This window comes from Triturus cristatus, chromosome 9, assembly GCF_964204655.1.
Source record: "Triturus cristatus chromosome 9, aTriCri1.1, whole genome shotgun sequence".
Taxonomy (NCBI): Eukaryota; Metazoa; Chordata; class Amphibia; order Caudata; family Salamandridae; genus Triturus; species Triturus cristatus.
The window spans coordinates 1,096,044,963-1,096,070,516 of NC_140592.1; the positions used below are offsets into that span (position 1 = coordinate 1,096,044,963).

Sequence of the window (25,554 nt, forward strand, 5' to 3'; positions counted from 1 at the left end):
CAGAGGCTCATGCTGAGTTTCTAATAGAATATGTTAAATCGGGTACAATTCCCATTGGACTTCAAGTCTGCAATGAACCAGGCTTATTTATAGAAAATAAGAAATTTCTTGAAACATGGGCTATGATTTCGAATAGATGTAGCCGTGATTGGATGCTCCTCATCATCGAGACTGCCCAAGAGCTCATTATTATAGAAAAAGAGGCAATTGACAAACTAGAGATAGAACTGAAAAATTGTCCTGCACTAGAGGATGCTAAAAAGAAATTAGATGACATTAACAGAGATGTAGATGGTTATAGGGATTACTTGCTAAATAAAAAAACCAATAAACTGAGAAAAGACATGGATCGTTTTTCCCAAGAAAAAATCTATCCCTATCTGAGGGAGAATTACTTTCAACAAAAAAATGAGAGCAACTGGGAAAGACCACTACAGAAACAAATATATAACAGAGGGGGCAGGAAACAAGTCACCTTTTCAGATACCTCTGGATCTAGTAGTGAAGAGGAAAACGAAATGAGAGATGATCCTACAAATAGAGGTAATATGAGAGAGTATGTTCCTTTTTTAGATTCGCGCCCGAGGAGAGGGCAGCGCTACAATGGGAACTCGGGGAGGGGTCAAATGAACAGGGGCCCTCCACAACAGCAGGAATATATGCGGACAAGGAGTCAACGTTACTGGCGACAGACCGAGCACCAGTAATTAACCTATCTGATAAATTACTTAATAATATGGAAATTGAGATCCTCAGTAAGGGCTTTAGCTTTGTCCCATCCACTACCATTGACAAATTCCAGTTAGAGAAAGATCTGCGGTCTTTCTTTCGTAAAATACGACTGAGGAGATTTTTTGAGAATCGGGAAAACCAAGAACGTGTAAATGTTTCGGGCCTTAAACCAAAGTCATCATTTACTCCAACTCTAGCCATGGTAGGGAAAAATATTGAAGCATTTGAAAAAGCAGTTGAGAGCGGCATTACTAATATCCTTGGCAGACAGAATAAGATAGGTCATGAACAGAATTTGAACAGGAATGAAAGACAGGCCCTCAATTCCTTAAAAGCAGACAGATACATTACCATCAAACCCGCAGATAAGGGTGGGGGTGTCGTTGTCTTCAACACCACAGACTATGAACATCGTATGCTGAAATTGTTAAATGTTGAAGAACATTATAAGCGTACAAATGTACAGAATTTAGATGTGGTGACGAGAGAATGCCTGGAGCTTCTGAAAGAGGCTAGAGACAAATCTTGGATCTGTGAGGATGAATTCAAGTTCTTAAATAATATGGAACCTAAGATTCCTGCCATATATGGCCTACCCAAAATACATAAGAATGCCACTGATCCTCCAATGAGACCTATTGTGAGTAGTATCAACTCTCTTTTAGAACCTATTAGCAAGTATGTCGATCACTTTTTACGCCCCTTTGTTTGTAATTTAAGATCATATGTGAGAGATTCTGCCCATATCATCTCGCTTGTTGAGGGACTTCCTTTCTGTAGAGAGACTCAGTGTCTGGTCACTCTGGACATTGAGTCTCTCTACACAAACATTCCACAAGATGACACGGTTAAAGTCATTCGTGATATCCTGAGAGATCAAGACTTAGGCGGAGCTAACGCTGACTTTATTGTCAGCTGTGTCAATATAATTTTGAAAAATAATATCTTTCTGTTTAAGGACTGTTACTTTAAACAGCTTAAAGAGACCAGCATGGGGGCTACCTGTGCTCCCAGCTTGGCCTGTCTGTACGTTGGCCAGTTTGAGGCCAAACATATTTACAACGAGGCAGCACCCTTTTTCGAAAATGTAGCGGGCTGGTACCGCTACATTGACGACATTTTTTTCATTTGGGAGGGTGACACTGAGACACTAAATGAATTTCTTGACTGGCCGAATTTAGGGGACCCTAATTTGAGGTTTACATCACATCACAGTAACAGTAGGGTGGACTTTCTAGACATAACAATCAAAGAATCAAAAGGTAGTCTTGATGTTGATTTGTTTACTAAACCCATGGCAAAGAACACTCTCCTTCATTTTTCTAGTTTCCATCCCAAATCCCAAAGAGAAAGCATTCCGTTCAGCCAATTCCTTCGTCTTCGAAGGAATTGTTCTGATCTACAGGACTTTTACAAACACGCGGGTGACTTAAAGCGTAAGTTCAAGGATAGAGGTTATCCGAATAAACTTTTGTCTCACTCCCTCAAACGTGCCAGGTTCTATGACCGCGAAGCATTGGTCAATAAACCTGCAACTATAAAAGAACCCCCTAACAAAGTTGTCTTTGTCAGCAAATTTTCCCATCTGAGCAATCAGATTAAAAACGTAGTCAACAAACATTGGCACATTATCAATCACGATGAAGAAACTAAATTAGATAAACCGCTATTTGCATTTAAGAGAAATAGCAATCTAAGAGACATGCTGGTTCATACCTATCGGGAGGAAAAGGATTGTACACAAAGGACGATTACTAATACTCCAGCAGTTGGGAATGTGAGATGTGGCACATGTAATGTGTGCCCATTGTGCATACAAGCAAAAGAAATTTCCCATAACGGCTTTAATGTTCGATCCACAACGCTCAACAATTGTAGGAGTAAAAACGTGATCTATTTCCTACGCTGCCCCTGCAACCTTGGATACGTAGGCGAAACGGGTAGGGAGATCCGAGTCAGAATGCAAGAACATAGATCAGCTATAAAAATGAAAAAAGTGACAGCTCCTCTTGTACCTCATTTTCTTGAAGCAGGACATGGAGAGAATGATTTCTCCTGGTTTATCCTAGAGAAAGTTAAGCTTGACAGAAGAGGTGGCAACATTGCTTGCAAACGTAAGGCTCGTGAACAATGGTTTATTTCTCACTTTAACACCATACGGAAAGGCCTCAATTCACGAGAAGAATGGGATTCTCTACTAACAAGGTGATGTCATAAATTCCAGCCTGGCAATTATTTGCGTATTAGGATACCTCCCTGCGTTCTGTGATACTGATCTCTCATTGATTTCCTGTGTCTTAGGCTCACTTAGTATTTATTTTATTCTTACTTTGTTTTTTATGAAATGATTTGTTAGGATGTCTTGAGTGATGCCAATAATTATAAACAGAGTACTCTTTATTGACAGTCAATCCCTTTTTCAGTTTTGTCACATCTGTGATACATCAAAACTTTAATAGATGGAGACATTTTTTGCTGTGTTTACTATCTGTCGGGTCCTTACTCCCCGAATTTATGGTATCAAAACTTATAAGACTATATGAAAAACTAAATATTCAAGGGTCACAATGAGATACCTAATAATTAAACTAGTGATTCGTCATAATTTTTATGGTGATCTTTAATTTAGCCACCCCTCGCTTTTGGGTCGCAATAAATATATATTCACGCGTGAGTTGCCGGGATACTTAACCGACTCCTCTGAGTATAAAGTAGAAGACCGATACTTATCTTTGTTAGAGGATGAATTGAGACAGCATTATCTCCAGTATACGAGAAAAAATAGGCTTTATTATAGGATTGCACTGGTATTGATACAGTGCTAAGATGGCGGCCATGGTCGTCTTACACACGAGCAGGCATTTTTTATTTCTATTTTTATTTTCATCTATCTGCCCCGGAAGTAGATTTTTCTAGTTCCGGTGCCGGCATCTCTTAGATGATACTTAAACCGGAGGGATAATGGGTTCCGTGTTCGACATACTTGAAGGAATCCACCGTGCGGACAGCACTGAGCCCTATTGAGGTATGTGAATAGAGAGGGTTAGACAACTTTTTGGATTCACGCGTAGAACGGGGTTTTCTAACGTTTGCCCTGATCTGTGTCTCCCCTCTGCAGGGTCTAATTGGATCGTAGTTTTTTTTTATATTTTTACCCCGCCGCAAAGGCTTTCGAATAATTAAAGGTACCTGTACGGACAACACTGATCCCTATTGAGGTACGTGAATAGAGAGATTTAGATAACTTTTCGTATTCACGCGCATAACGGGGTCTTTAACGGCTTTCCTGCTCTGTGTCTCCCCTTTGCAGGGTTAATTGGATCGTAGTTTTTATATTCTTACCACGCCGCAAAGGTCCTCCAACAATCAAAGGTACTCATTAACATGGCTGATAGCTAATAACATAGAGAGGAATGCTTTGTGTATAACAGTCTCTATACCCCGTGTATATTTTGTCTTTAGGGACGGACTGTATCAGATGATCTATCCCCACCTTACTGGAAGGGTGTTCGAATTGGCACAGGTACCTATAGGTACGGAAGACATTGTCTAGTGTATAGAGGCAGGATATCGGGTTAACTTTTATAGTTAGAACATCAGTGTGCATGCCTGATATGTCCGCATTGCGGCATTATAGTCTCTAAAAAAGAGCAGCAAAATAGTATTCAGGGTTTTTTAAACAATCACATATGGAAGAGTATTTATGTGGTTGCCTATGGTACCTATTGTTACGAAAGTATAGCTTTATCTACTTAATAAAAATTTCAAAAAGAAATGATAACTTTCAGTATATCAAAACAGAGGCTTAGCAATATAAAACATGAAAGTTTTGGTTCTCTGTACCTTTTTCTGTTTCAGATAATTCACGGAATAACGACCTATGATTCCTTCTAAACTAAAATACCTCAGTCAAGGAAGTGTATATATACAACCTGGCTGTTTCTAAGGATATAATCGGTAAATATAGAATTTAGTGACTATAGCAATCGTAATTAGACTAATTAGATATGGTGCCTAGTCTGTGGGTGGGTAATATTTAAAACATCTGTCTGTCATTGGTATTCCCAATAGGTAACACACTGTCTAGAAGATATTGTTCATGTATCTACCGCTGGATCACTTATCCGATGATACTAGCCTAATGAAATGAATAAAGAAAGAAACCAATAAGGTAACCTCTAGGAACTTTGTCTATTCAAAGAAATGACATATAACTACCACCTGACTTGAATATGTATACATAGGGAGCTTAAGCACCTTTTGTGTTGAGCGTTTCCATATGATTGGATGAAAATAAATTGCCTTACAGTGATTACGGAATGGCAGAATTAAATCTTGGAAAGTCATTTCTTGTCTCAAATGAGAGGCGTAATTAGAGAGAGAATATATCCTCCTATAAGCTAACTCGTCCAGATTAAATTTATGAGTAGCTGAATGAATATATTCTTTGGAAGTACAAGAATTCTCTTGACCGTATATATGTCATTTTTGGCTAACAAATACATTATACTTTCGGAGTGCTGTGTGAAAGATTGTATGTATGTTTATCCTAATAGTTTATAGCATGGGTTGAGTCGTAGTCACTGAAGCATATTTAACATTGTCCTAGATGTGTAATATGGGTAGTCACTCATGCTAGTTTGTTGTACATGTTTTTCAGATTTTAAACATAATTAAATTGGGATCAACAAAATATCCTGAGGAAGGTGTTGGCCTTAATCTGTGGCCTACCGAAACGCGTCGATGCTCTAACAAAAAGGAAGTCGGACAAAGTCTAGGATAATATGGGTTGTACTGTATATGTAATGTGATTGAATTTCCATTGGGATCACAACCGATTTGTCTTTGATTTAGCGACTTTCTTTCTGGAGTAGGAAATTCTTCCCTCTTTGTTCCCTTTTTCCCAATTTGGTTGTTTTTATGAATTTTGTAATTGTGTATTGATACTGACCATTATTGTTGATGTGTTCTTTTTTATATTATTTGTTATTCATATGTAAATTCGTATGATTTTATTTGCTTACATGTTTGATAAATTGTCTTTATCTGTTTTTTAATCAATATGTACAACCGCTCGCTTTTTGTGATACCATTGTGACTAATTTTAATAAATTCACCAATTTGGAGCTTATCTGCTTTGTTGATACCGATTCATACCCTGCTATGCGTTTAAACAGTGTGTGTTTGAATGATTGTTGGCATATATAGATCCAAGGGAGATCTTTCTCTTTTTGACTAACGGCCACTATATAAGGAGCCAGCTTCCTACAGCCAATCTATCAATCAATCGTAAGGGTCTAACGATGCTGGGAGGTGGTGGGGGGTGCAGCTCCGAGTCAGCCGAAGAGCCACGTTTTGAGGCTCTTCCTGAAGGTGTGCAGAGTTGGGGGGCATCTGATGTTGACTGGAAGCTCGTTCCAGGTCTTTGCCGCGATCTAGGAGATGCTCTTCTACCCTTTCTGGCTCTGTGGATGCACGGGGTTTCGGCGAAGTTGGTGGAACAGAGGTTTCCCTTTCGTATGTCGAAGGAGAGTGTGTCGTTGAGATATTGGGGTCCTGTGTTGTGGAGGCATTTGTAGGCGTGGGTGAGTATCTTGAAGGTTACTCTCTTCTCGACGGTGAGCCAGTGGAGGTCTCGCAGGTGTTGGGTGATGTGTTCGTTTCAGGGGATGCCGAGGACAAGTCTGGCTGCGGTGTTCTGTATGGTCTGGAGCTTGTTGATTCCGGCATGGAGGGCATTTCCGTAGTCCAATCTGCTGGTTATGAGTGCATGGGTGACGGTTTTTCTTGATTTTGGGGCATCCATTTGAAGGTCTTGCGACGGATGCGGAGGGTGTTGAAGCAGGGGGAGGCGATGGCGGGTAATGGCGAGAGAGGAGTCGAGTATGAATATGGAGTAGGATACTATGCACAAACCTGAAAGCTCAGCAGGCTGCCATGTCATTGCGGCCAGCTCACCATTCTTTTTCTTTTTCCAGAACCAAGTCCCCACAGTGGGATTTATTTCTCAAATGGACAAAAATCATTCTCCCTTCCATGCAGGGAATATTTTCCTTCCATGTCAGGACATTTTTTCTATTTTCCTGCTTGGCGGATCCTGGCAGGAAAACTCACAGGTGAACGCCCAACCCTAAACTATACAGTGCATATGCCGCTGTGACCTTGGCTTCTGGGTCTAATGTTTCTGCCAGATCAACCCCTCAGTAATCAAGCTCACCTTATACAGTGAAGCATAACAGGGTCTGTTGTCTTCAAACCTTGGTTTCTAATTCTCCATCCGCTGTCCTCTTTTACATTATAAGCCCAAGATGACCAAGCCTAAATTTCTAAGCATTTTTCTTGCTCTGATGTCATCCTTCTACTAACTTGAAATACCTAGCCACGGACTATGCAATATTGGACATTAGTGCATTTCAACACGGAGTGCCATAAGCTTCATCTTCGAGTTAGCAACTAAATTTGGCTCAAGACCTAACCCTACATTTGTGCTCAAGTCCAAACATCCAAAGGACCTCCCGTTCAAGGCCTCTCAGCATATTATTTTGTTTTCCCAAAGTATAACATTTTGACTATGAAGTTAGCATATCTATTGGTGAAAACTGTGTACTATAATTAAATGGTCAAATAATCTTATCAACCAAGCAAAAAAAAAATTGTAAATACCAGTCTGGGAATATTTGCTAACAAATGACATTGCCTGTTTGATCATATATGTAAATTGAATCAATCCACTATTTTTGTATTCCAAAGCCAATTAGTAAATAAGCAATAACAATGGTTTTGCTCACCACCTATTGCATCAGTATGGTACATTAACCTTTGAAATAACATTTTTGTAATTATGCATGTGGTAAAACCTTTAAACATTTTATAATTTCACAGTTAGACAGCCACACACTGGCATATGATTTTAGCTGTAGTTCATCAGGGCAATTGCTTAGAACTCAAAATGCAGGGTTTAAAGAACACAACTAGGTCGTTGGAGGGCGCATGCCCTTTATGAAAGCGTGACTACAGGGTCCACCCACTTCTAAGGCCTTATGGGGCACTATAACTTCTGTAAATTAGTTACCCAATGAGGCAGGGTCCAAATTGCGGTTTGAAAGGCATGAAAACAAATGAAAGTATGTATTATGTATACTAATATTGACAATTACTGCACAAAGAGTGTTTGAACAAATTAGAATTATATATAGTTGGTTAGGATCTATAGTTATGGTGCTGAAGAAAGCCAATGGACTCCTAAGTGTTGGCATTTTCTATTGGCTGATACATGTAGACCCATTGGTGTTGAAACACATTACATACCCCCAATAATGCCTTACTGCATTTTTAATCTTGTCACAGGTTCCCGTAAGGAACAAAAAGACATAAAGAACTCAGGTAACTTCATGCAATTTTAAAGTAGAACCCCCACAATCAAAGATCTCTTCTGATAAGAAGTATTACAACCCATCCTGGTACATTAGGGACCAAGGATAAAGCATGCCACCAATGTGTATGGAGGGTGAGGGTCCTTTAAAAAATAGGTTTTCTTCCCCCTACCACCAGGAATAAAAAAGCTCAAGGGCAACATTCCTTTGGGGAATTACGAGTTCTCTCTTTTTTTTTATTAAATATAGAATTCCACCCCACACCACTCCCCTACAGTATATCATTCCGCTGCCAAATGTCCTTTAAATGAAAACTCCTCTTTTTTTGTGCCAACTACCCTTGTACAGCATAGAGACCCTGTTTCAAGTTTGGGATACTTCAGACTATGTTTAAAAGGGTTGCACTAGGCTCGGCACACAGCAGGTTTGGGCTCTTAAAGATTGAATGATGTGTACACTTTGTACCATGCCTGAAAAATCGCTCTTGACCTACTTCCGCTTGATTTCCTTCCTTTCTTTTTCCATAGTGACCCTCTTCTTACCTTCTATCCTCTGAATGCCTTCTATTTCTGAGTATAGCCTCATCTCAGTCTCATGCCTGTCTGCCTTAATCCTTCCTATTGTAATTCTGCAATTGGCCCTTACCGCATGTCATCTATCGCAATCTCTCCTCCTCAAAACTCTATCCCCAGTGCGATCAAAGACCCCCGCAACTTCCACAGCGCTAGGGGTCTGAGCTTCATGGGGCCCCTCTCAGCACAGGACCCTGGCTTGAGAGCTCCAGAGTACAGAGGGAGGGCCCCTCTATGGGCTTTGCAGGGGGCCTCCTCAAGTTTCGTCACGCCAGTGCCTTTCCCTGTATCCTAATATTACCTAATCTCCACCAGTCTATCTATCTCACCAACCCTTCACTGAAACCACTCAGCCCCCCTAATGATCACACCTAACTTGTATAAATATAATCTATAACTAAGTAACCTGATTAAACACTCTCAATCCTTTTCTTGAGAACATGTGACTAATCGCAATAACCACTAGATTAACTGCTAACCTTGGGTTCAGGAGTTACGTGCTACTCGCCGTAAAGCACTTCAACGCCTCATCAGGGGTAGTAAGCGCTACATAAATACATTTACAATTAAAATTACTGAACTAATGCTGAGTTGAAACACTTACAGATACTTTTGAAATTCACTGACGGATGGAATGGTCCTAGTTAGTTAATAATCCAGAGATGGGCATGTGATAGGTGAGGTAGTTAAGTCTCTGACTTACTGATGGGGCTGTTCTCGGTCGCCCTGTATGGCAAATACTTTATACAAAATATTGCAGTGTTCTAAATATCACTAACAGAAATACAATAGTATTTTTGGCCGTAGATTTTATATTATGAATTCCAAAGAGGCAATTATTTTGCAGATGTTAAAATAAAATGACTGAATGGGAACAATCACACTCTACATTGGGAATTCAAAGCACCTTTTATGTACCAGTGAGCAAACATCAGGAAACGCAAAGAGAATTACCTGCAAGTGCTGGAGATCGTCTTCTTGAACATTCTGTGATAAATTATACACCTTAATTGGGAAAAAATAGAGTCCAGTGTTAGATAAAATTATTTTCATTTATCTTTTGCTCTCTTATAGACTCTTTCAGCTAAGTCTTCATTGTTCTTTTTTCGAACTGAATTTACCTTACATGTATCAATGGCCAGCTGAGCTACAATATGGATTGGATCGATTGATTTTAATGGATCAATAACTAAAAAAAACTATCCATGGCAACATTTTATCATGAAGGGAAGAAGATGAACTGCAAGGTCACTTGGATGATAATAAGGAAGTAACTCCTCAGTGTGAGGACCTGTAAGGGGGTCAAGAGTCAGAGGCATGAGGGGCAGATGGCCGCTCACCTTGATGTCTGCAGGAGGCATCAACAGGGCCTTCGGTGGGCAGACTGGCCCGCTGGACATTGACACAGCCTGCGCGGGCTTCCAGTGGTGGTCTGTGTGGAGCATACACAGGGAGCAGATGGAGACAACCTACCACCTGGACTCTGGTGGGCACAACAGACGATTGAGGTCAATTTTTCCTTGGGCACTCACACAAGTAATCAGCGAATCATCGCTCGCAGATGCTCAGAGGCAGGACGCCATACCGGGCACATGTGCAAAAGTACAGTGGACCTTCAGATGCACATGTTGAGTTTACCCCCATTAAACAACCTTCTCCCTAGTGCACTTGGTGAAAACATACAGCTACAGAGCCATCAGCGAGTCCCAGCTGTGATCCCTCAGAACATAAGCTCTATACTGATTAATCCTTTTCCATCACCCCTAGGCTAATCTCTTCTCCCATCGCCAGCCATTCTGATCCCCTGGTTATGTACCCTAGCCTAATCTTTTTTTACTGCTTTGCCCTCCCAATGGTTCCAGTGCCATCACATTTCCTATATTCTCCATGCCTGCCACTTCTCTCTGTGACTACCAACTTGCCAGTAGAGAGCCTGTTCGGACGGTACACTTTAGCATTATTGCGCTCCCACCTGGATCCTATGTTGCTGCCTCCTCTGTGGCTAGCTCCGCTTCAAAGTCTTGAATCACCCTCTTTTTTGCCCTCACTTGGGATTGAAAGGCTCAGAGGTAAACCATGCAGTATCTTATCAGTACGCCTAACTTGAGAGGACCACTGACCAGAGCTCAGTGGTAAGTTATCTGGAGACTAAATCACAGGGATAGCAAGCGCTATATAAATGGAAACCTTTGTTCCCTCTTCTATCCCTCCACTATCCTTCTCAATACAAATAACTGACTAACATACCCACCACTCAAATAACTTTCATATTTCACTATACTAATTCACCACTAAGCATTTATGGGTTCCAGAGTAGCGTGCTACTCGCCGAAAAAGTGCCTCAACACCCCATCAGGGGTAGCAAGCGCTATATAAATGCAAACTTTTTTCCTTCTTCTATCCCTACACTCTCCGTCTCAATCCAAATAACTGACTAACATACACCACTGAAATTACTTTCATATTTCACAACACTAATTCACCACTAATCCTTTATGGGTTCCAGAGTAGCGTGCTACTAGCCGAAAAAAAGCGATTTGACGCCTCATCAGGGCAGGTAAGCCCTATTTAAATGCAATTAAAATTAAAATTCTAATTGTTATGAAAGAAAAAACAGTGTTACAATTCACAATTGTCATGAGAGTCTTCTCTTAGCACAGAAAGGGATGTCATGGGTTGTTATTGTTGTACATGTCTCTCATGGTAAAACGTCATCAGTTGGTAAGAATGAAGGATAAACTATGCTACTACTACTACTGCTTTGAAAATAACTTTAAGTATAAGAACTTGCGAGTTCAGGAATAACAAAGTAAATTGTTTTTTTAAGATGTTGATACCGACATGCAGCATGCCGACACGGACGTTGGCATTTGCTTGGATTACTGTGCTCTGACTACTGTGTATGAAATGGGAGGATTGTATATTTGCAAATAAATACTTTATTGGATTCAACCAAAGTAAGACTCAGTCACAAGACTAAAGCCTTGAAAAAGTTCTCTTGACCAAAACGCGTTGGCTGTATTGCATTTTTATGGTTGGAACTCAATAAAGAAGATTGTTATCTAATAATCAGATGTCTCTCCTTTCATCAATTCAAGTCAATGAATTCAATATATGTTGAACTCTTTAACTGAGTGCTCCCTGAGTGATCATTTTTGACTCTTTCGATTTAAGCAGTAGTATCTTGCGGCAGCTGGCACTGTTAAGGGTTGCACCAATATATATGGTGGGGACCGACTTGGGTGTATTCCTTTGCCTAGCTGCTTTTGTAAATTGTTTGGAGTAACAAGGTAAATGGTGGACTGAGATAACTAATGCCTTATAAATTTATGGAGCTATTGATCGTATTATTAGAATCTTGTACATCTCAGGCCATTATCTAGTTAAATGGAATTTCTCAACTCATTCATTTACTATCATTGCACTCATTAAATGTAGTAAACAATTAATATGAATAATTTTGAAGAAAAATACTTCCTAGTTCACAATTGTAATTTTGATCTAAATTAATTATCAGGCATTTATGATTCCTTATCAGAATGGTTTTAATCCAGTAACAATATGATTCAGGATAAACATAGTAAGACTATAATTAGTGTTAGACATTAATCACCCTGTAACCTTGTGTTCATTACTACTTTCACAATGGGCATATTCTGATATCAGAACACGCTGCTAATAAGAAAATGGTGCCACTCTTTACTTCACCAACGTATTACAAGTGAGTAATGATGTCTTTGTGTGTGTGCCACTGCTGGTCTGACAGGCCCCTCCTCCTTCCTCTGTGGTTTCAGTTGCAGAATAAGAAAATGTGCAGATTGGCTGCGCTCAGTGGTGTTGGGTCAGATGCCTACTGCAGCCTTTCCGGGGAGAGCAGGATGTGGACATGTAGGTCACAGCCTGTGAAAGTGGAGAGTACGTGCATGGGAGCAGTAGTCAAGACGCCTGCCACAGTCTCTCAGAGAGCAGCAGAGGAAAGGCCTTATAGCCTAGCTGACTCCCAAATGCCCTCAGAAGAGTGCCACTGATGATAGGGGATACCATACCCCAAAATGGGTACATTGTAAGGATATTGTAAGTGACCTCGGAGTTCCATACCCTTATCAAAGGACCTTTGGCCATGTGCTGTTATACCATCATGGAAACTCATAAATTACTTATAATGTACAACTGGAGGCACTTTGATCAATATATACTGTACAGTTCAACATTGTACAATGTAATTAGTCCATGCCAGATTACCTATACATACATACATATACATTATCTATTCCTCTGGCTTGATTTACTTCTTGTACACATATCATTTGTTTGTCATTCATCACTGTGTGAACACTAACGAGCACTGAGCAATTTTTATACAGCAGTAAAATGTTGGATACTTGCTGGACACATGTCTCTTTTTTCATTAATTGAAGTATTTTAACTGCATTTGAAAATTTTCCATTTATTGATTTACTTACTCTCTGGTTAAATTTGTTAAATCTTTCATCACACAGAACCTATGTTGTATGTCTTATATGCAATAGCAACAAGCAAGACACCCAATAGACAAATATTAGATCTGGGGCTGACAAGAGTGCCAGAAATACTGATCATCGAGCCATCTACAGCTGGCTCACAAACAGAGGTACCATATTTTATTAGATCGATAACTGGTACACATCCACTACAAGCCCATTGCCACCAAATTCCCCTTACTCCACACAGTAATTTATACTTTGAGGATGAAATAGGCAACTACACTTTCTCCTTAACTCTGATCTGGTTCCTACTGAGAAAATGCTCTTATACTTGAGCTCATTCACTTGTACACAACCTCTCTTAACTTAACCCTGAAGAAAATAAAGCTCCATTCTCTCTACTGGCTTTAGTAGCCTCCAACCTATCCATTCTATTTGGCCTGTTTGGTGTATTTCCCGCACAGAGTTTAGAAACATGCAAGGCTACTGTATGTCCTTGTCATCTAAATTCTCATTTGGTTTCTTTTTCATGTTTCTTTCATTCATAGTTGTGTTCATATCCCCATGCAAGGTTATTGATTAGAAGCAATGGTACTTCTGAGTGATGTGAATTAGCCATGCTGATGCTTGTAACACCTCCACAGTGAGCAACAATCCCAAGCAGAAAAATACGTCCATTTGTACCAAGTTTCTCAGTACCTTTGATGAGTTAGAAGGGGGCCTGTGGTCTTATTTGTGGGTCAAAATGGTGGTGCAGCCAATTACGGTCCATGCTGATCTGGTCATCTCCTCCTTGCCCCACATTCTCTCCAACCCTTCTAGATTAGTTTCTTTGCTGATGCCTTATGTCCAGATCATATGGACATCATAAACTTGTAAATTAGTTTGGAATTCCGTTTGTGAATGCAGTGCATTCACATCAATCCACTTGTCTGATTAGGGCCCATTTTCCCTGGTAAATATGGATTTGGCTTGCGGGTGATATAGAGTATAGCACAGATCAACAACCTTTTAACCGGCAGTGTCTAGATCCAACAGAAAGGTTCTATGAAAGTGTTACATTCTCCCTAACTATGGACCATGACACATCATCAGGCTGCAAGACCCCTCATTTACACCCAGGAGCATCAAGCCTCTGGAAAATGTCTAAATCATGAAAAGAGAAAGGCGCAAATTATTTACAAAAATTAGTTTTGAATCTCAGAGTCTCTTAATTGCACCAGGCAATCTTCGACATGCTTTACAGAAAATTGCAAGACATTGTACAAACCAACTTATCTAACTACTTGTACCCACAGAGCTCAGCAATGAGGAATTCCTAGGAGCAATCACACTAGATGCCATCATATGCAATTGAACCTGAGAATGGTGACTGCAGATGAGGCCTTCCTTTCAGGTCTGAATACAAAATTGCTGCTTGTTCCTCTCTGCGTGGATGTGGTTCTAAATAATGGCAGTGAGTTCCATGGCTCTGAAGAAACGTGTTGACCTATTACTAGAATATCAGGAATATTACATCCTTAGATATTCCCTTATGATTTTAGCCTTTATCAGGGACCCTCTAATAAATCATTTAGTTAGTAGACCTCTAGTTAATATTAAGTTCATTTTAAACTTCTGATTTACCAGTCTACCCTTCTCAGTTTAATACCCTCCCCATACATCGATAGAATGATTTTCAGTTCACAAGAACTTGTGCAGGGAAGAATCGAACAATATCTCTAGCCCATTGGATATTGCAGTGCATGTCCAACGAGGAGCTAAGCCCGATGTTGAAGCATGCCTTCCTTGGGTGGGTGAGGGCTTTTACTCCTAAAAGAGAGTGAGCACTCAATTTAACCACATCTGTCTTGGACTCTGAGTTAGGGTACACTGACATTGAAAAGGAACTGCACTCTTGATTACAATTGTACAAGAGTAGGGAAGTCCTATAAGAACTATATTTACTCTCTGTCTTTCCTTTAGTTGTAATTGCACCTTAGTATGGTACTCTCAACTCCCTTTGTTTTATGTCTACTGGTTTGCACTAATGGTAAAGTTATGAAAATTGACATGTTTTAGGACAAGGCTTAATTACCCCATCCTTATAACATTTTAAATACAATTTATTATGTTCTACATTACCTGTTTATACTTATGCAGAATGCTTTGTTTGGTTCATGCCAGGTGGCATACTATATAAGTATCCCACAACCCACTTTACATAGCGTTCTTTGAAACTGGTTGTTACATCAGGGAAACATCTAAGTATGTGCCAGTAAGTGCCAGGTTTGATGGGCGTTAATTGGTGGAAGCACACTTGTTTATTTTGTATGTAATAAATTAGGGATATTTTCTTTGATCAATGTTGTACCGGAGAACGTGATTTGATTTTCAAAACACCATGGTTTAATTTCTGTGGTTCTATGATAATTTCGGAGGCCGGTGCACAAGTTATAAATTATGTTATGAGTTGTTACCTGTATTGAACTAATCATGGTGCTAAGCGCAAACACTGTGGCGGAATCTCTCAATGTTGACTGGCTGTCAAATGTCCCTTGGGTATCCATCAGCAACACTGCCACCTGCAGAAGAGAAGCAATCTATAAGCATGTACGCCATTCAATGGGATCATCGCTGAGGTGTACAATGGACATCAACCTGGATATGTGATACATTTAATTGACGAATGTGTCTGAAATTGAAAAGTATCATACAATACAAAATATAGCAATTCACATTTTCTTTGAACTGCCCAAAAGTGAAGACCAGATGTATGCAGTGTGTTATAGGAGATTTCCTTGTAGGTAAGAGGTTGTGACAGCAACATAGTCCTAAATACGCATGAAATATTTTCACTGTGAACCACCGAGACCATATATACATCCTATAAAAAGAGTTGAAAAAGCCTTCATAAACACACAAAAAAATATCTTTGACACCCAATTTACCAACCTCAAAAAGATGGAAGACAAACTAAGCCTTCCTGGATTTCCAACTTTCGAACAGCAAGCTGCAGCGAAGTTAATGGTGACTATTTAAAAGCCAAAGCCTTTTTTCCATTATAAATCTCAATGCCGTCTCTGCCCTGCCTTTTGTCAGTATTTCTGTGGCCACTTGTATTTGTATTAAAAATATTTTTATTAATAACATTGGGCATCACCAATTCACACGATCTATACAAAAGTTAGTCTCTAGTAGCACCAGTACTTTTTAAACTTGTTACATTAAAACTGATACATGACTTCAGGAATCCTCACAATACCATTATAACATATCAGTCCCTTTACATTCCATCCATCACCCTTAATCTGACATTTGGACTGCTTCCGATCTTGGTGGTTCACAGATATACCCCCTGAATTTGTTCCAGTCTCCCCATACTCTTGCCCATTTTTGGGGACATCCCCGATGCACATATACCGCCCTTTCCGCTACCATAGCTTCATCCATGTCCCTACACCATTCCTGCAGCGTAGGAGACTCGCCCGACCCTCACCTCCTTGCAATATTCCTTTTAGCAACCATGGTTCCCAGTGTTACCCAGTCCTGCGCTGGGTGGGTTAGATCAGTAGGTTCCCACATATTTAATAAACATCGTTTCGGTTCTGGAAGCAACGATTCTCCCACAGTTTGAGACATGGTCCTCATTATCTTGACCAAATATGCCCTAATCTTCGGACATTCCCATATCGTATGGTGGAAAGTACCCTCTTCCCCCCAATCCCGCAGACAAAATTGGTGTGTAGCCATCCCTATTTTGAAGAGGGTCACTCTGGTGTAGTACGTACGATGAAGTACTTTCAGTTGTATCAACCGCAAGCGCGCCGGTAAGGCAACCTCCCGAGGAGACGACAGTGCCTCCTGCCACTCTTCGTCATCCAATTCTCCCAAGTCTACAGCCCATTTCTGTCTAAGTGCCAACATGGGGTCAGGCAAGTTATTTATCAACTTACGATAGATGAAGGAAGTGGCCCTTTTATGCATATATTCAGTCAGCAATCTATCCTCTAAGGGAGTAGCCTCTGCCAAGATGGTACCTGCAGGTAGAGCTGCCTGTAGTGCATGCTTCACCTGCATATATCTGTAAATTTCCGACGGGGCAAGTTCATATTGGGCCTGCAGGTGTTCAAACAAGACTACCGTGCCCTTTCTCCAGAGATCACCCACCGTTGATATGCCTGTAGCATCCCATTTGTCAAAGCCTTTACTGTTCTTTAATCGTCCAAGCCGTTGAGACGTCCAGAGTGGTGTCATTTGTGTGATAACCCCTCTCCATCCCAGCCTGGCATGCGCCTCGTACCATACGTGAACAGTGTGTGCTGTTGGCCCAATCAGTAGTCTGGATTTAGCTCTATTATACAGTACCGACAGGATTCCATCTTCTCCTAGGCCCTGCCTATCCGCCTGAAACGCTGGGTTGTCATGGGGAGTGTGCAACCAACTATTAATCACTTTCAATTGGGCCGCCCAGTAGTATAATTGTATATTAGGGAGGGCTATACCACCGTCGTACCAACTCCTGGCCAACTTATCCTGCCCAATGCGCGCCAGTTTATTTCCCCAAATCAGACCGGAAACTTCCGAAGCGATTGTTTTAAAATAGCTCAGTGGCACTCGAAACGGGGTATTCTCCAAAATATACAAAAAGCGCGTTGTATATCTCTTTTAATGCTTTTCCATATGTAGTCTTGCTCCTTTAGCCCTGCCTACGCCTGCCTCATTTTTCTCCCTCAATTCCTGAAATTCTTAGACCTGTGCTAAAGGCTAAAACCACATATGAGAGCGGATGCAGACGACGGGACCAACAGTGGTCAATGGTAATTCCTCTCAGAGACACAAACACAAAAACAGCAACAGCAAAAAATAGGTAAAAAAAGCCCCAATCTGACTCCACAAAAAAAAAAGACTAATAGTAAAGGAATTATGGGATGTTTGTCGTGTAATGCTGAAGGCTACTTGAAGCAGCAGATTCTTTCCTGGGAAATTAATTGTCCTTCTACGTTGACAGTCACAAGATTACAATGTGTTACACTGTGTGGGGCAGTGTGAATCTTATTTACAGACCCTGTTGTGAAGTACTGAGATACAGTTAGAAGTTTTATATTTTCAGAAAACTTTGGGAATTTAATTTCCTTTCAGATAGAGATCCTAGGTACGTAAAGAGGACATGTAATAGGAAGCCATACTCCTATTATTGGGGATGTTGAACAAAGAATGAACATTAAGTGGGTCATTACGATGTCAGGCAAAATCACTTCCACCTGACATCGACTCGATCATGGGACTGACCGACATCCGGTTGGCGGTCCTGACCGCCCCATTAGGATGAGACCGAACACTGTTCGGTCGCATTCCTATATTTCACTGTGAGAGCATGCATTATGGCCACAATGCATGCTCCCATAGTGAAATGGGGGGTGCGGTTCAGCCCGGCACCCGTGGCACGCACCTCAATGGGCCTGCCACAAGGTGCAGGGATCAACAGAGGAGCACCATAGGTGCCGCCTCGGCCTCCAAACTGAGGCATTGCACTCAAGGGGGCCCTGCTGGGGGCCCCCAAACACGATTTCTGACAAGGTTTTCATCTTGGACAGACCGGCATGGAAACCATGACAGAAACCGTCATCGTAATCTCAAGGGCGGAAAGGCCAGCCCTTGAGATTACTACCCGGCTTCCGACTGGAGGACGGGCTCCCTGAGCCCGGCGGAAGCTAGCCGTAATGACCGCTTGGTTTTGTTTCCGACCGCTTCCATCGTAATGAGGTGATTGGAAAAGAAACTGAGCGGCCCATTACGATGCGGGCGTAAAGGCTCCAATCGTAGGTCAGAGCTTTTACGAGCTGCATTGTAAGCATCGTAATCGGCCCCTAAGTATAAATCCAAATGTACACATATTGACAGTGTTCTCCAGTCAAGGTGGATTGTTCAAAACCTCCATAGTTCACACAGGCCATCCTTTTAAAAATCCAAAGAATGCTCAACGCAAGTAATTTTCCCTGTGGCTTGCAGCTTCTTTCCTTCTTCCTTACTGTTAACCTAGCACCTTTCTGTATACCACAGCCCCAACGGCTTATCATTTACACAACTCAGATATGCTCTCCTTCCTTCTACCCCGTCATACCCTTTAAAACCTTCTGAACCCCTTCCATCACATTTATGCCCTCTACTTCTTCACAATCTAGATATGTCCTAAAGCATTTGCAAATATTGTCAAGCTTTCCAAGTACAACCAAACACCTAAAAGATTCCATGGTCAATATTTCAGGCCAGAAAGCAATCGTATAGACCATTGTATTGTTTAATAATTTATTGGGTAAAGCGTAAAGTAGATGCCATGGCTTTAACACGTATCATAATTCTTATCATGCAAAAAGGCATCTCTCATGGATGAAGAATGCTACTAATTTGGAAACAAAATATCAGCCTCTAAACAGGGGCCTAAAGCCGGGGAGCAGGGATCCTGTTTATGAGGGAGGGCAAAAAGCAGTTGTGTATCGTCTGCATATGAGTTTATAGAAATCCCAAATGGCAGAATGATGTCAGTCAAAGGATGCACATAGACATTGAACAGCATAGGACTTAATAAATGGACCCTGGGAAACTCCACTGTTAAAGGAGAAGATATCTGTGATACAACATCCTTCAAAGACCTGAAAGGTCCTGTTACTAAAAAGGATTGAAGCCAGTTGAGGGCACTGCCCATAACTCTCATGTTACGAATTTTCTCGATAAGATCATCATGACTTACAGTATCAAATGCTGCACTAAGATCGAGGAGGACGATGGCAACTGATCCTCCTTCATCCAGCAGCATTTGAGCCTCATTGACAGCTGCCAGGAGTGCAGTCTCTTTATCGTGTTTCTGTCTAAACCCAGTCTCGGTAAGGTGGAGAATGTTGTGAGCCTCTAGATGTTCTGAGAGTTGCTTATTAAAATGACTCTCCATAACTTTTCGTAGTCGCAGTCGCTGCCATCAGTTGACGGGATGTAAATTCTATTTGAAGAGCTTGAGGGAAATGGTCGCTTTTAGGTCGAGGTCAAATTGAAATGACCTGACCAGGGGAAATCATTCGATGTCCATTAGGGTGAAATCAGTAATTGAGCGAGACCGACTGCTGAGAAAAGTTATTGCTCCTGGCTTATCTTCTTTGAAGTTACGGTTCAGTATTTTTAAACCTTGATTTTCGAACTTTTGACTCATCTTGTGATTTGTCATGAAATTTGATGATTGGCCATTACTGTTTGGTCTTTTACCTTGCTACGAGCTGGAGAGGCTTGGATTAATGGAATTTCAGAAAAGTCTGATATTGAAATCACCTGAAACTATCAGGTGTGAGTTTTGATATAAATTTTGGAGAGTCTTGAATAAAGTCAACACGGTTGAGATCCTCTCATCCTGGTCTTATTTGCGTGGATGAATTTATACATTTAAGAGAGTGGGGGACTTAGTCTGTCTTTGCTGACCTTTGACCTCTAGCTTTGTGGCCTGCAGCCACTCAACCACAGGTCAATATTTTACTGTGATCATTTATATTTTATTGAAATAAAGGTGGAGAGGTCCCCTCTTGGGCAACTATAGCGTAAGGCCCTCACCCCAGGAATATGATGTTCCGTATACCTAAATATTGGAGTAGGTTGAAGACTCCAGGTCTTCTGAAATGAAATATTCTCACATTTATGTAGTTAGTCCATTGTATCTTCATCCAGGGGCCAAATCCATGTATGTTCCAGGAGCAGATGTTAATATAAAATTCTCAAGAGGAGCTTGCTGTACATTAGGGCCATCTAAGATCTAATGCTTGCTGCAGCTAGGGCCATTCTTGCATTAGAACCTCATTGTTTCCTCATTTTAAGCAGTACCTGAATATTTGTTGCTCCCTTTTCTTATTTCCTGATGGGTGGGGGGAAAGTGTTTGCAGAGATTTCCTATTAGGGGTCTGTAATAAAGAAGAAAAACTCACCTCAGACCTCTGGAGCCTCATTCACACCTGCGCATGAATTCTTGTAGTTTCTGCAGTGTAGAAAACCCAAAGATATTGAGCTGCTTGTCAGGATTTCTAAAGTAGAACCTAGAGTCCAAGGTCATAAAGATACAAGCAATGTGGGTCAGTTGCTAAGGATCCATCCAGGTAAGACCCCATTTCTTGAACTTGGTCATCAACAGCAGAGGTGTAGAGAGGAGTAGGATGAAACTTCATGTGCCATCCCCAGAGAAGAAAAAATACCTATACAATAACTACAAACACAGATAGCAAATGCTGTGAGGTATGTCCATTCATCTAGAGCAAAAGGCATTTACTTGGACATCTCATGAATCTTAGGTTATCAGATCTGACTGCACATTGTTTTTAGTTTTTGTTTATTTATTTATTTTAATTAATTTTACGACAGATTCGTTCTCATTAGATGCAATGTGCTGTACACCCATTCTGCCGAAACAGTGTATAAATACTTCATACCTGACTTTGTTGCTTGTCATCTGTCTTCGTAAAATTATGATCTTGGAGCGTTAATTGTTGGTTTTCTACCCACCTCTTACCCTACCTGCTTGCCCAATGAGAAAGATCCCAGTCCTACCCTCTACAATCCCACCACACAGTGTTCTTTTTATCATTGTCTTTTGTTCCTCATTTTTATTGAAGGAAATAAGCAGCTATATAAATCACAGCCAGTTCAAAAGAGCAATATAAGTAGGTCAATATAATGGAAATTTGTTTGTTAAAATACCTTTTTGCCGTCAGGTTTGTCCACTAAGAAGACTTCACTCCAGATCTGAATGCCCGTGGTCTCTCTTTCTGAGCCTCCCCTCCACGAGAAGCCAGTCAGTGGCTCGTTGTAGTCGCCCAGCCAATCGACTGGTTCCTAAAAATGTAAACACAGCTCAGCATTACTTTATCTCTCAAATGTATTCAATAATCTGCCACAATAGGTAAGCTGCCAACTTTAATGACCATTTTTACTAGGACATTGACTAACCAGGCCTTCCAAAACAAAATCATTCTCCTCAAATTGCCCTTTGTCACAGCAAATCTACCTCCTAATATTGATGTGAGTTACTTTCTGTCCCTGGATGTAGCTTGATTATTCAAGTGTTTTATACAAGGATAAAGGATTTCCTTAAGCAAAGCAAAGGCCATGCAGTGGCTGTTGCTTCTAATGCTAGCGTTATGGCCCAGGGAACCTCTAGTGTAAGTGAAGACGAATGAATGAAAGTTTTACAAAGAATAGAGAAGCAGCAGGTATGAGGGTGGGAATCATTTTAACTGGATCTAGGCTGACATAATTGAAATCAACCTTGTCAAGCAAGATGTATGGTGGCACAAAGCCAGTAAGTAAGAGAGCTGTGCAAGAAAAAATTGACAGGGGCTAAAATGAATATATTCCGTAACCATTTTTAAGCATCCTTGAAGGAGCAACAGGAATAAATAAAAAGAAAAAAGTTTAGGAGTAATGTGATGTTGTATCTAAAATCAATCCACATAGAACCTATTCTAAAAAAGCTGAAATGAAATCAGCCCTTAGTGGGTGATGAAGAGTATAGTGCCAGATTGTTTTTGGAAATACACAGCATTCATGCTACTTTGTAAACAAGCTTTCCTTGAAAGAGTCCTCAATCCAACTTTACAATCCAGATTTCAAAATAAAGTCTTTTAGCCACATTTTTCAGCTCCATGTTAACAGTTTTTTTTAATACATTAAGTTTGAAACAATAAACCAAAGTGGCATTGCAACTTGAAATTTGTACGCTTTGAATTTAAAATTGTGCAATTCTTACTTTCAACATCCGTCAATGAGAGTATCTCTCATCCATTTACCAATGCCACTTAATTTAACCTGGTTATCGCAGAAAACCTGAACGAGGGGTGTCTTGAAATATGCATTCCTCCATCTTTCTGAGAAAGGAAAACATGACCCTACCCTACTTTTGAACTTGTTTCAAATCCTACCACTTTAAACAAAATATGGGAGCCACATGTTTAAATGGGCAGCTGATGCATGCTGGTTTTGTATAAAAACCCTTTCACACATTCACACGTCTTACAAAGTTTTCTTCCATGAGTAGGTATGACTTACTCCAAGAAATTCAGGAGTGGTTCTGAAGGACATGACACATACTCATAATATCTTTATGAATAGGGTTCTTGGAGAGGAAAACAATCATTCCTCCCTTGTAAATATTCCTCTGCAAGTACCATAGGCCTACCAGCTGTAAACACTAACAGTCCAGCTAATGCACTGGGCTGCAGTCACAGGTCCATGTCAAGTATTTTGTCTCACTATGTCAGGGAGCCTGGCGAGGCAACTCAACTGAATTAATTCACATACCCACAAAACAGGTAGAGTGCATGCAGAGGCAGAGCTCACTCGATAGGGACTAATCCTGCCCCCCCCCCCTCTGAGACTGCCAACGATGGTACTTTCTGTACTGTTGATAGATCTAATTGTGCAGAAGTAAACACCATATGAACTGGTCAGTGAGAAGGAGGTAATGGCTTGAACTCACTCCTCAGTGCCTAAGTTGGCCACTAAGAGGTTAATTGCCCCTTTTCTAGATCCAAACAAGGTAGACTTCCTGTTTCCTTGATTGAGTGATTCACCGTACAAGGAGGAAGGTTAAAGGTTTGTATCAGTGTGTAGAGCACTCAGTAGAAGTAATCTGGCACCCAATATTTCTAAATTTAACAATAACAGCCAGCAGTACACAAACTTGAGATGGATGTTCTAGGAAGTTTGATTTTATGACCCAACTGCGAATTGGGTGAATTATTTGACCAAGAACTGCATCTCAGGGTGGGTGCTCAAACGAAGTACACCAGTCGCACATGACCTGTAAATTCTGTCGTTGTTTAGCAATGAGGGACATGACTGGATCAAGCACAACCAGTAATAGCACAAGTAGGGAGCAGTGCACTTGGAGACTTACCGTTTTGTACATGTATCTCAGCATGAAGTCCATCAGGAATGATTTCCCTTTCCGAAATGCCCCGGCCACCGACACTGCCACCACTTCATTATCTCTAACAGGCTCTGACAGAAGAATCCGATTTAATGCCGACTCATCCAATTCAAAGGAGTGGTCATCGTTAACAACCAGAACTTGGACCGGTCTAGCGTGTCGCTCAGTTTCCTCCTCTTCTGAGCTCCAGTCATAATTCCTGTCTGAAAATCCACCTAAAAACAGCAAAGAACTATAATTAGTCCCCTGGATGTGTGATAATACCATTTTATTAATTGATGTACTCCAGCCTATAGGGCTTCCAGAAAGACAGCATTTCCTAAACCACGTTGCACATTAGTAAAATATATAAGTGGTCCGTGCCATATCTATTCTATGTCTCCTTTGGAAGCTATCAAAATGCCACACCGAATGCTCTTTTGCAAGACCACAGTAAGAGCTTGGAGCAACTTGTGACATCTACTATTTACACTGAATTATCGACTAGCGACTGAGCCAGCACTAAGTGAGATAACAGATATTGTGTCAATAGCAATGCTGAGTTTGTCCCAGGTGTTAACAAATGATGGTGATAAGTGTTATACTGTGTGCACCTTCTGAGTGCTGCCATGCATTCATTGTATGTTAGGAGACAGTGAACAAGACAGCATTGAAGTCAACCAAAATTCCAGTACAACAAACATGGAATAAAATATGTTCTAATATGAATTGGCTAGAATGGAGGGATTGCGAAGAAATTGATCTTTTTGAAAATAGACAAATAATCAGTAGATAGAAACATTTAATTAATAACCAATGGCCATTTTTTTAATGTATTTTAATATTTGGGTTGCCTTAGACTGAGCTACTGATGTATATATATTGATGAAAAAATGACTGCCCATATATGCACAAGAAAGGCTTACAAGCCAGCAAGAAAGGTTTGGTGACCCTTGCTTTGTTAGTATTCAGGTATGTACTGAGTGCAGAACACATTTTTCATAGGACCCAATACAAACACAACATATAATAAAGCTTCTGTTTCATTCTCCTTTTTCTATCTGTCCACTTGCTATGCAATATTCATGTTGTGAGAACATTAGAAGCTACTTTGTTTTTGACTTAAGTCGTTTTATGCTTTGCCGTTCAGAGAGGGATTTGCAGTTAGATATCAATGTTTCCTCCATATATCTATGTATCATAAAGAGGGCGATCTCTTTCTAAATATATTGTATTGCAATAAGATTATTTTAACAACTGTAGTTATCCCATAAAACTACATTTGAAAACGTCATCTCTCCAGACCTAAACTGACATTATAAATGAGAGCAGCAATGTTTGACTACACTAATTTGTTAAATTATCTATGGAATGGAAGGGTAAGCTATCTGAAGCTGATGGGAAACAGCTTACTCACACATCTAGAGCAATGCCTGATTAATCTTGTTTTGGATAAGTTCAACATCATGGGGTTAAACTTATTTACAGTAAATTGT

The 25,554-nt window shown here is 40.6% G+C and overlaps 1 protein-coding gene across 3 annotated transcripts in view; it reads right to left on the minus strand.

Moving 5' to 3' along the window:
* The window catches only part of ATL1 (atlastin GTPase 1), a 211,039-nt gene that overhangs the window by 115,020 nt on the left and 70,465 nt on the right, over positions 1-25,554 (minus strand). For all 3 annotated transcript variants that reach the window (XM_085626991.1, XM_085626990.1, XM_085626989.1), the window contains exons 2-5: positions 24,047-24,294; positions 21,850-21,984; positions 15,600-15,704; positions 9,632-9,682 (exon numbers count right to left, since the gene is read on the minus strand). In XM_085626991.1, the coding sequence (XP_085483117.1) occupies positions 9,632-9,682; positions 15,600-15,704; positions 21,850-21,984; positions 24,047-24,294 (539 nt within the window). The remainder of the gene's footprint in view (positions 1-9,631; positions 9,683-15,599; positions 15,705-21,849; positions 21,985-24,046; positions 24,295-25,554) is intronic.